Source organism: Gambusia affinis, linkage group LG05 (assembly GCF_019740435.1).
Source record: "Gambusia affinis linkage group LG05, SWU_Gaff_1.0, whole genome shotgun sequence".
Lineage (NCBI taxonomy): Eukaryota > Metazoa > Chordata > Actinopteri > Cyprinodontiformes > Poeciliidae > Gambusia > Gambusia affinis.
Genome location: NC_057872.1, coordinates 1,984,258 through 1,996,721, shown reverse-complemented (window position 1 = coordinate 1,996,721; position 12,464 = coordinate 1,984,258). Strand labels below are relative to the sequence as shown.

General features: G+C 40.4%; 1 protein-coding gene across 7 annotated transcripts in view; it reads left to right on the top strand.

Annotated features, from left to right (window-relative positions):
• Positions 1–12,464, top strand: part of adgrb1a (adhesion G protein-coupled receptor B1a) — a 163,097-nt gene that overhangs the window by 36,294 nt on the left and 114,339 nt on the right. For all 7 annotated transcript variants that reach the window (XM_044116712.1, XM_044116711.1, XM_044116707.1 and 4 more), the window contains exon 2: positions 2,195–3,141. In XM_044116712.1, the coding sequence (XP_043972647.1) occupies positions 2,409–3,141 (733 nt within the window). In that variant the 5' untranslated portion in view covers positions 2,195–2,408. The remainder of the gene's footprint in view (positions 1–2,194; positions 3,142–12,464) is intronic.

The window sequence follows — 12,464 nt, the reverse complement described above, 5'->3', positions numbered from 1 at the left end:
TTTTTCTTTTTTTTTATTAATAATTTCTATGCCATTGTAATATCAAAAACACACAATTTCACCATGAAGTTATTTGTTTTTACAATAACATATATCTGATAATGTATGTAGAAATTATTATTTTATTGCTAAAAAAAAAAAAAAAAGAGAGAGAAATAAATTGCTCTTGGGAGACTCACCTGGTGTAAATTAAATTTTAGCTATTGGAGTAACGTTTCAGAGAAATTTACTTAATCAAAGATTGTCGGCTGCACCGATTGCAGTTTTCTGGCCGATCCCCAGTTATCGATCTTTAAAGAGCCTGACCTGCCGATTTTGATTTTGGCTGATATGACTTATTTTTTTTTTATCTGAAATGTTCCTAAATTTAGCAAGAAAGTCACTGAGTTGGCAACAGTGGGGTGAGTATTGTTAGCTGTAAATGTTCAGGCCTGACCTGGTGGGCCTCTCACTGTAGAGCACAAGTGGACAGAGGCTGATTTTTAAATCTTTGCTGACAAAGATAAGATTAGAGGACAAGGTGGGCTTCATGTGTATTGGCCGATCACGATTCCCCCAAAATTATGGAAATTGGCGCCCAGAAATCAACTGGTCGATAAATCAGTTGTCCAATAAATGTATCATATTAGTATCTGTATGTATATAATGTAAACAGCACTGTAAGAGATAAGTTTATGGCAGGTGTGTGAATGACCTAATGATCGGACTGCTGGTTTCAGCCAGTCCACATTGTTAGCAGAGATGGAGGGCCCTATAACCGCTTGGGGCCCCATGGAGGCTTAGGGCCCTGACCCTGACCCCCAGATATGCTCCGGTGGTGTCCATTGTGATTTTTTAATAGAGCCCCCCAACCCTCTTTTAATTGACACCGCATTCGACCAATAATATAATGAAATGGCTCTTTCCAAGCCAATAATATCCAGAGAGTGACTTTAGCTCGTTTTGACATGCCTCTATTATTTCTGGAACATTTATGACTGGTCAACTTGGAGACTAAATCTAAAGCCACATGTGTCCTGTCATAAGGATATAAGGCATTTTGGGGTTTGTTTAGACATGAATCCACCAGCTGCATGCATAACCATGCGCAATCTGTGCGCCTTTGCTGCGTCAAAGTCAGGCTCTGTGTGCCCTCTTGCATAATGGTGTTTACAGGACTTTTTCTCACCAATGGAGAGCCATGGAGAGACATGTTGAACAATGAGAACATGTCAAAACTGGATGTATTTCTTCAGCAGAACTTAACAACTCATGGGAGTGGATGATTATAGCCCTAAGAGTGCTGACAAGTTTTGGATTTGAGAATACCGGAAGCTTTTAGTCGTCCGCTGCTACAGTAAGAGCAAGGGAGGGATTTACATTTACTACATGTAGAACATGCAAATTAACAAACTCTGCATGTCACTTCCAGGAGACTTGTCACCTGATGTTATTGTCTAAGCATGAAAATTACATTGCTGTTTATTTCTTGAAAAATACAATAATTTAAGATTATTGTTTTCTTTTTCTCTAAATTGAACCAGTTGGAGTCATTCAGCTGAAATATTTTTTTTTCTCCCAAAATACAAATAGACTTGTTAGGAAAGCAGAGAAAATGAGTTTAATTTGTTTTCCTTTTCTAAGCTAATTCATATTTCAGTCGAGCCTCTTTGATTGAAATAATGCATAATTCTACCAAATATATTTTGTAATGTTTCTTGAAAACATCAGACCACCATAAGAATATAGATCATTTGTTGTTGAAATACTCTTAAGGCATCAGCTGATTTTGGGTGTTTAATAAAGCAAAAACAAAGAGTCCTGATCACAGCAGAATAAGAGCAATAATGAATGGTTGCAGCTGTTGTGTTTTTGTAATTAATAGTCTTCTAATTGGACAAATGATTTTGCAGCCAGATGAATTGTGGGAACAGGCGTGTGAAGAAAGTAATCGTCTCTCAGGAAAAGACCAATCTAACTTGCATAATGAAGAAAAACTCCATTAAACTGCCAGCTCCCTGCGTCCATCTGCCTGGATTCTACCTAGTTCTGTTCTGCAGAGCTTCAGTTGCGGCAGTTTTCTGAGAAAACCGCACAAATAATGATAGCAGATAGGAATTTTCTATTGTGAGGATAAATGGAATCAATGTAATCCTGTTCTGTTGTCTGATCAGATCCTAAATCTAATCTGTATCTTGTCTTTCCCTTCTCACAGGTTCCTGCAAACCTCAGGGTTGACTAACTCACCCATGGGCGTATCTCTGGATCTTTGAGAAGAACCAGATTTCTTCACATTGGTCACTCTCTTTCCATCCCCTTCTCCATTTTCTATGCATTTGTTATCTGGGAAACCAGGGAAGTGACTCACCAGGAACCAGACCCCATCGATCTTGCCTGTGGAACTGCCTCCTTTTCTTCAACTGGAAACCATGAAAAATCTTTTTCTCATTGTTGGCCATTCAGGATGGCCTTTTCCAGCCCTGCTATCATTTTGTGCCACTTTTCTACTGATGGGTAGTTGCTGCCATGCCGCCCCCTCAGGCCCTGAGTCTGACTCCTGCTCCACCTTAGTTCAGAACCGCTTCTTTGGGTTCTTTTTGTCATCATCAGTGTTCCCCACTGTGCCTTGTTCCTGGACTCTACAGAACCCAGATCCACGACGGTACACGACATTCATCAAGGTGACCAAACCCACAGGGGGCTGCCAGCCGCTTCAGCTGCGGACCTTCCAGTATGACTCCTTCCTAGAGACCACGCGTACCTACCTGGGCATGGAGAGTTTTGATGAGATTGTGAGGCTGTGTGACTCCTCTGTTCATGTGGCCTTCCTGGAGGCTGGAAAACAATTCCTGCAGATGAGGAAAGGACCTCCTCGGGCAGGCATGGCCATCCAAAACGGTGATGAGGATTTTAAAACTGAGTACCTGGTGGTGGGGAAGCGCAATCCAAGCATGGCGGCCTGTCAGATGCTCTGCCAGTGGCTGGAAGACTGCTTGGCCTCCAGCACATCCAACAGACCCTGTGGCATAATGCAGACCCCCTGCTTGTGCTGGGATAAGCCTCCACAGCTCAGTGTGGGTAATAGTTGTTATCACAATGGAGTTTACTTGGAAAACTGTTTGCCCAGCGTGAAAGGGAGCGGAAAAGATGCAGAAATAAATGGTGAGTCGTGTTCATTTTATGGCAGTTTAAAATAAAAAGTGTCAGTAGAAATTACATCATTGTTTGTGGATCGACTGCTCGGCCTTTCAAAATCACTGGAATGCTGAGATTAACAATTATCTCTGCTTCTTCTACAAACAATAGGGTAGAAAATAGTTTTCTGCCAAGAAACTGCAGAGAAAAGAGATTTTTGTTTTTGTCTGCCCTTGGAAGGTCAGCATCGCTGTTTAGCATGCTCTCAGCAAGGCATCGGAAAAGGGTATCTTCAGTGGCCATCAATGCAGGGGCAATGTGTATGATTTGTGAAAAGTGAGCAGAGTAGTGTGACATTGCCTCAGAAGCACATAGGGGTGCTCTGGCAGCAATTGGGAGAAAGAAGCCCAGAAAGAGGCAAATGGGAGGTTTAAGGTTTCCTGTGATGGAAGCGAGCTCGGTGACCTTGCAGTGTCTGCAGCGCATTTGGTTCCTTTGCAGTCCAACAAGTGACACTTGATCGGCCTCAGGGAAGCTTTGGGAAGCTGAGAAGAATCAAGTGGTGATATTGGATAGCTGTGAGGATGCTCAACACAGAGTGGGGAGAGGGAACTGGGGGTCGAGTGATGTAAATAGAGACAAAAGAAGAAGCTAGATAGGAAGAAAGGCACAAACACATTGGGCTAAGGGTTCATGGTTTGTAGTCTAATTGTCTGCTGCTTAATCTTGACTTCCTTCCCTCTCCCTCTGTGGACAGGATGTGGCCTGACATCTCTATCCTTGCATTGTCAGGACTATGGCCAGAGGGATAAAACATTTCTTGGCTCCTCTCTCTCCCCTTAACCTTTTCCAGCATCTATCTCACATTTTTTCCCTTGGTCTATTTCCCTCTCTTCCTCCTCTTTTGCCTCCTCCTTATCTGTCCTACCATCACTGCCTCTCCATCTCTCCCTCCCCAGGCTGATGGTGGGCTGATACTGAGCCAGTCATGGGAAGCCAACCAAGCAAGATGTTGTACTGGATATCTCCTGCTTTATCCACCTACAGTCTCCAAAGAACCCAATATCCCCTTGCTACCTCTGCCTCCTCTGCAGTAGTTATCACACTTATGTAATCCTGTTTATGGTGCTCAACAGCAGGGTGTGGGCTGTTTGTGCCTTAAGGTGTGAAAGTTAAAACAGAAGTATACCATTCACCATTTGCTCATGAAGGGATAAAAATCAAAGGACACATTATAGCTTGTCTGCCTCCTTGTGCTTCAGCCTTTGCAGACGAAACATGTACATCGCAATCCAGGTCCAATTGTTTTTGGAATATTGGCCTGGATGGGTGATGGGATGGATTAAATTGGTTGAAAAAGACAAGCAAAAGGCTGCAGAGAGGAAATGGGTTGTGAATGAAAAAAAGGCCAGGGAACCAACAATTTAAGGCATCGTGTGCAGCAACAAATGGGACTAGAAAGGTGTCTGTTGTGAGCAATGAATGAAGACAGGAGATACAAAGAGCACAGACAGAAAAGAGATGAAAGAATTAATGGTAAAGAGGCTCACAGAGCTAAGAGGGAGAGTGGTGTGAGGTGAAACGGGTTTGACTAAGATCGATGGATTGTAGATAAGGGTTTTGTCTTGAATGTATGGAAGAATGTCTGGTCCAGCATAGACCTGAATAGAAATAGAAACCTGATAGTTTCTTATGTGGTATGTGTAATGGTTGAAAGTCACAGTGCCTTAAATGGGCACAGTAATTCAGAAAAGTGCTGCTATTCAGCCTGACATCCATTGTCAGCTGGATGTGTCAAGTCAGATTTCCACATTTGATGCACATCACCTATTATTTAGTGAGGCAGAGGGCTGAAGGTGCACAGCTCTGGGAGGTTAATGGACTGGTTATACATCAAAACGTCCATTTTGACATGGTTAGCATTAATCATTCCTTTTCAGGAAAATTAATATCATAGACGTGAAAGTCTGAAAAATTTAACCACCGGCTGCTTCAAATGACTTTGATGTTAAAAACTCCAGAATCAAATGAGTCTCATAACTTATCAATAAAATTTAATATATAAAACTTTAAGAAATTCAGCAGCAATTACCCATTAACATCACAGTTTAATTTCACACACATATAAAATTAAGCTCTGCTATGCAGATGCTCCACTCACATGATGATATACGATGGTTGAAACTGAAATTTATCAACTTAACTCATCAAATAATTACTTGGTCAATTATGAGCACTCGTAACACTCTGAAACATCATCCCATTTTTTATTGTGTGAGATCTTTAACCTTTAAGGTGAGAGCAATGGTGCTTTTCATGCTAATTTTGGAATGTCCTGACATTCAAAGAGTCAAGGTTAATGAATTAATGAGATCTCTGATGATATATACTGATATAAGTGTTAAGTCATCTTAAGACATTTGGCTCAGAGATACAAACTTTTGTATGTTGTTCTGAACAGCAGGACAGTGTCCCAAAGGACAGGTCGGAGGAATGTGAGGAGATCAGAATGTGCTTGATCCAAATTATTTTAACAAAGACTGCAGGTATTATGCAGCGTCGCAAGTTACCTAAGAGCTTATATAATTTTGAAGAACATACAGCTATAATTTAACACAAAACACAGGAACTATCTGAGTCTTGACCTTTACAAAAGGAACCACACAAGATTTCACACAAACACACTGCCATGGACATCAGCTTCCAGCTTATTTCCTCTTCAGGAAAGCCAGCTTTATGACTTCTTTCCATATGAAATATCATATGCTGATCTGTTCCCTAAGAGGCTTCTTCTATTTTTGTTTTTAGTGAAATTTAAATGTTTTGCATCATAAAACGATAAGTTGTTTTATTATTATTTTAGCACTCCAGAAATCTATCAAAGATTAATATGTGCAGATTTTCCTCTTCCCCCCGCCACCTTTTCTTAAGATAGAATTGTGCCTGTTCATACACTCACACATTCCAGACAAACATTTACAGTGAGTTCAGTCATCTTGACAAAACCTTTAAACATCTTTATTGGGTATAAAGCAATAAGAATCTGTCGGGAACATTGTTTAAAATTTTATTGTAATATAGATACATGATAATCCTTATACATTGCTGCAAGTATTGTGTTTTTTAATATTGACTCATATGTAGTTTCCAACAAATTGTGTTTTATATTTATACATAGATTAAGATTTATAAAGTTCATAAAGGATAACGAAACAGTCACAGTTTATCATGTCTATTCTATATTATTTGTGAAATGAAACGTTTTTTACCTGTGTTGTTTATCACATCTTTATTTGACATTGAAACATTTACAAGCCAGCTCCTCCTGGAGGTCTGAAAATTTAAAAATAGTCTTAAAAATATCTAACTATTGCTAAACTCTAATTTATTCTCCTCTCCAAGGATGTTGAAAATTTTCCATGAAGATACTCTCTTTCTGTGGAGTGCATCATTACAGCTCATCATTTTAGGCTTTTGTTTAACCCATATCCTAATTGTCCAGGATGATCTATCTGTTTTAAGCTGTTTCACGGTTTTCTTGATATAATGTGGTTCCAGCTCTACTCCACTCTGACAGTTCACTCCAGCAGTTTTCGATTGCATTGAGCAAAGCACAAACTGAGTGTGTGGAGATGTGACAAACTCTTCCAAAGCTAACACAGAGTATTCATCAGGCTGCCTCAGACTGAGCCGAAAGTAGCCGTTTGTTTTAGAATGAGAAAAATTGGAGCTTTGCAAATAATGTAGCCACAATCCATTTGTTATTTTGAAAACATCACTTCTTCTGCTCTTGTGGATGAACAGCTAAGCACATCTATATTGTTTTCAGTTTAGCGCCTCAGGGTTCACTTTGGAAAACTGAGCGAATCCTGCTTTAGGAGTGGAAGCCACTTTCAGAAATCTCTCAGTAAAATTAGTGTTGGCGTAGCGGTGCTTTGCTAAACTAACCGGGCTGACTGTATTGAATATTTTCTACATTTAGCATTTTTAAAATATTTTCTTTCAAATATTTTTAGGTTATTGTCTACAATCTCTAGATCCTAGTTAGTGTAAATAGAAGCCTGCTGTGCAGTCTCAGTAACCATCATCTGTGGAACACGAGACCGCATGGGATGAAAAATAGGTGGAAAAGTGGGACGCTATAAGAAACAGGAACAGAAATAAATGATAAACAAGCAAAGTAAGGACACAAATGAGTCTTTACTTTGTATGTAAACTAAATATGATTTGTTGAATGAAAACAGTCCTCCATCCTGGCCCTGTAGAATAAAAGTAGTTGAACACTAAAACTAATATACCTTATAAGTGCTAATGTCACAAGTGGCATCAAACAAGTGGAAAAAATGTGACATCCAGTGAAATTGGTGGCTTTTGCAATGACACTTTTGTTTATTTGTTGCAGGTCGTAAGTAAGTGATTGTAATGTCTTAATGACTTCATCAAAATATCTTAATGTTAAATATATTACTGGCAAAGTTATTGCACTCCAAGCAGTTCTTTGTTGTCCGCAGTGATGAAGTGATACCAGAAAGAATTAACGATAGAACCCGAAGAGTGGGGGAGAGGCAACAAATTATAGCAATGAAGATGGTCTCAGTTATGTACGATGCCAGCTCAGCAAAGACGGAGGTCATGTGAGCAATTTAATAATTTAATAATTTTTTATATCAACAAAGTCATTATTATGGAGGGAGATGCAGTTGAGAAGGATGAGAAGAGGAACACAGCAGAGAGTGGAGCCAAAAGAGATGCAGCTATGATTAAAACAAACTAACTAATTATTGTCTTCAACTAATCTTACAAGTAGTATCATTTATTCCTGAGTAGATTTCTATGCTTTTAAATATGTTCTACATTTAAGCCCTGAGTTATGAAGGAAGAGATGAAGCAGAGAAAACCAAAAGGTAGACAAGAGAGGAGGTAAAATGACATGGGAGGGTAAAAAGATACAACAAATTAGAGCTGCTTATTAGACAATATAAAACCCCCAGTCTAGCTCAGCAGTAATGTCTTCATTGCCCCAATATGAAGCATGTAAGAGGGAAGTTGAAAAAAAATCATGTAGTGATAAAATGAAGAACTTTTAGGATGCATTCACACGAACGCTGTTTAGTCCACTTTGAGCCAACTCCAGTTAGTTTGCCTAGAAATTCAGGTTGTTTTGGGGAAAAGTGAATGTGTAATAAATGCTGGTCCACCTACAAACCTAGATCTAGGTTCAGTTCAAGTGAACTCTGATACAATTCTAATGCAGAGACTGCTCCAAAAGCAGTAAGTGGACTTCTGGGTAAATATGCCAAAACAAATGCACCAAATGGCTTGTGGTATTTTGTCAAAGACTGGGAGAAAAGTCCTGAAACTGCTAACATCTGATGCCACTCTATTTTTGTTTACATTTTGTGAAAATGTCTTCTTCAGAGGTCTTCATGTCACTTCCTTCAGTGGTTGTTGGGGGGGGGCACAGGTTGCTCAAAGTGTTTGGATTGTTTGGCACAGCAGAGTGTGAAAGAGAACTGCAGAAACTGAAAATGGAACAAATGTAATTTTTGTCCCCAATTGAACCAAGTCTACCGCACTATCAGGGGTAAAAACAACCTTAATAATTACCATCTTATTTCCTTAATTCAGTTTTGACTGGGCAAAACATGCTTTAAACTTTCAGCCATCATTTTATTGACATATCCTTTTTAATTTCTAGCTCCGTGTCTAAACTAAAATGCATTAGTTTATTCAAGTAAATAGTTGGGGCTTCTCACATCACTTCTTTTGCTGCGAGAGGTTTATTAAAAGCCAGGAAGTCCAAAAGGGTCTGTCAATGAGTGAATTGAATTTATTTTTTTTCTTTTATTGTTATTCCAGACAAAAATTTCACCAAGAGAAAACAATACATAAAAAAGTAGAACTTGCATATTTTCTATGTGTAACACATACTCAACTACATGCAGTACACTGCTTGTTTGGTTACTATGAGTCTGAAAAGGATTTTGATGAAGTTTAACTTATTTAATCAAACCCGATTTCTATCCCGCAGTTCATTACATGAATCTTGCCATTTCCCTTCTGAATCAAAAATAGTTCTTAAGCCAGATGTAAATAATACATACACACATATATACATGTATGCAATGATTAAAATGATAAAAACTGCCAAGAAACAGTCTTATTTTCAGATATTTCTGTTATCTTTTGATCGGCTATAAAGGACGAAAGGCTGCCAGCCGTTTCACAGCAGGGGAGATCTAACTTTCACCTTTCTGCTTTTAACTCAAGTGTTCTGCCGCCAGAGGAAATGTCAGAATCAGTGTGAGATCACATCACTTCCATAATTCGACCCCTGCTTTCTGACTTTCAGATTTTGACTGACAGATAAATTAATAACATATACTGTCCGCAAAACGTGACATCATGTGGAAAGACGAAATGGTCATTAGGCAGGGAACTGCTGGGAGGCAGCAGCAGCTGAGGAAAATGAATGTGAAGGCTGGATCCCTCCCTTCAAGCCTTCGCTGCTGATGTAAGGCCTTTGCATGCCACCGTAAGGAGAATCACGGACTCTGCTCCTCTCCACACTGGATGCTAACATGCCTTCGCGTGGATTAAGCTGTGTAATTGTACAGACGCGCACGCATACACGAGTTATGATGTCACAGCAGAAAATGGCACATGCAACAATGCAACCACGCACCAGCTCCCCTTGTGTGAGTGAGTGGCTAACTGAGGGAAGTGGATAAAGCTGATTTAGTGTGTGTGCATGTGCAGAGAGCTAGGTGTGGTGTTCCCAGTGGGAACCCAGCGAGGAGAGACGGCAGCGAGACGCTCTGCGTTGATGTAGAGGTCACAACCCCTGTAGGCAGCCTTACTGTCTGTTTCTTTTATTTCAAACTGTTGGAGAGGATGGGATGAGACAGAATAAGCTTCCCTTATTGTTGTTACATGTTCACCCCCTTTAATGACCAGCATCATTTCCTATAAACGACGACTGTGGGGATTATCACCATTGTTATTATTTTATTTTTTTACCCTTGTCGAATTTGTCTGCCGGACAGCTTTAATCTAATATACTGAAGCAGAGGCTGGATGTTTGCTTCCGTGTCTCACACCGTTTTTTCTTACTGCTGAGCTTTGTGGGGAAAGAAACTGCCTCATTTTCATATGCCACTGCTGCAGCTGTTTCAGCCGAGATGGTGACAAAAGCATGAAATAGTCCTGCATCAGCTTGTAACAACAATGAAAGCAAATGGAAAAGATGTAGATTCAGCAGTGTTCAGTGAGTCAATTGTTGTTTGAAACAGTATGTCCCACAAGAAGATAATATTCAGACTGGGAATTCTGACTGTAGTTGCCATTGGAATACTGTAAATAGTTGGAATGCCATAATAATTATGATAATCAACAACTACCTTGAATAAAATAACAGTAAAAGTACTTGTATTTTATTTTGTACGTAACTCTTCATTGTGCTTTGGGGTGAGAATAATGGTTAGAATCATCCATCTGGGGGGTGCTGTGGTGCTGCAGGGGGTTAGCACGCCCCACGTTTGGAGACCTTAGTCCTCAACGCGGACGTCGCGGGTTCGACTCCCGGTCCCGGCGACCTATGCTGCATGTCTTCCCCCCTCTCCTCACCCGCTTTCTTGTCTGCCTACTGTCACAAAAATACGAGCCACTAGCGCCGCAAAAACTCTTTGGAGACAAAAATAAATAAATAAATAAAAAAAATTATAAAAATCATCCATCCATTTTCTGTACACCCTTATCCCTTAGAGGGGTCAGGAGGGGTGCTGGTGCCTATCTCCAGCTAAAGTTCCGGGCAAGAGGCAGGGTACATTTTGGACAGGTCGCCAGTCTGTCGCAGGGCAATGGTTAAAATCACCAGCTACTAAATATGTTACAAATGTCAAGTTAGAAATACCCTGCGGAACAGGGACAAACAATTTAAGCTTGTCAAAATAGGTTTGTGTAAAATAACATGGTTCTCTACCCACTTTATGTCCTCTGATTGAAAAGATCAAATGAATTATTGTTCAACACTGTCAGAACCTGAGCGGCCTGCAGGCGTGTTCAGCAGCTACACTGTGGGGATCTGATTCTATTGCCTAATATTTGCAAATTTAACCCAGTGAATCCCAGAGCACCATTCACATATACCATGACATATTGGTATACTTGGTTTCTGAATTCTTAAAATAGGCAGTTATAAGTTTAGAGGGGGGGACTCAATTATTTATCGGCAGTTGTGGTCCCTAACCTTTCTGAATACTACTGGGTATCTACTGTATATCAAATAAAGCTTAAAAATTTGCATGGATGTCAAAGTCTTCATCCTGTCAGTGATCTACAGAGGCCTACGAATGAGCCATTGAGCCATAATTTGATTCAGCTGTGTTGAACCAGGTAGAGAACTGAATCATGCAGGATACAGCCATTGAAGACTGACTTTGGACATATTGGGCTCAAGGCCATACCAGATATCATTCAAACTCTGATCACTAGATGTGGACAAATTCTTTCTCTGTGATCCTTGATACATCAGGAATATGCATCAATAGAAATCTGAGCTCCACTGTAGCTGCATTATGTAAAAAATGTTTTACATATTTGTTCAAACTGACACCATGTGGTGACAGTATGGTATGAGACAGATAATCCATAAAAAAAATAACTCTTCTGCCCTCTCTCAGTTCTAAGTGAGCAACCAATCAGAGTCGGGAGGAGGGTCTTACCACTGTCTATCAGCTTGTGTACTTGCTGCCAACACAAATCTCAACAAACTATGAAGTGGACCTAGAACTAAGTTTAACTTCTGATAAAAATTTTAACGCATCATAGATGCAGCTGTTCTGCTTCAGAAGTTTGTTAGAGCACATTAGAGAAGAACCAGCATTACAAAGACCAAGGAACCCAGCAGACAGGTCAGAGACACTGTAGAGACATTTAAAGTATGCTTAATAATTTTTCATTCTCACAATAAAATTACCTTTCTCATCCTTACAATATGTGACCATACTTGTCTGCTGTTGTTTTCTATATTTTTGTCATGACCGAAAGAACGAGATCGCGGATACAAGCGGCCGAAATGGGTTTTCTCCGTAGGGTGGCTGGGCTCTCCCTTAGAGATAGGGTGAGAAGCTCTGTCATCCGGGAGGGACTCAGAGTAGAGCCGCTGCTCCTTCACGTCGAGAGGAGTCAGTTGAGGTGGCTAGGGCATCTGGTTAGGATGCCTCCTGGACGTCTCCCTGGTGAGGTGTTCCGGGCACGTCCCACCGGGAGGAGACCCTGGGGAAGACCCAGGACAGGGACTATGTCTCTCGGCTGGCCTGGGAACGCCTTGGGATTCCTCCGGAGGAGCT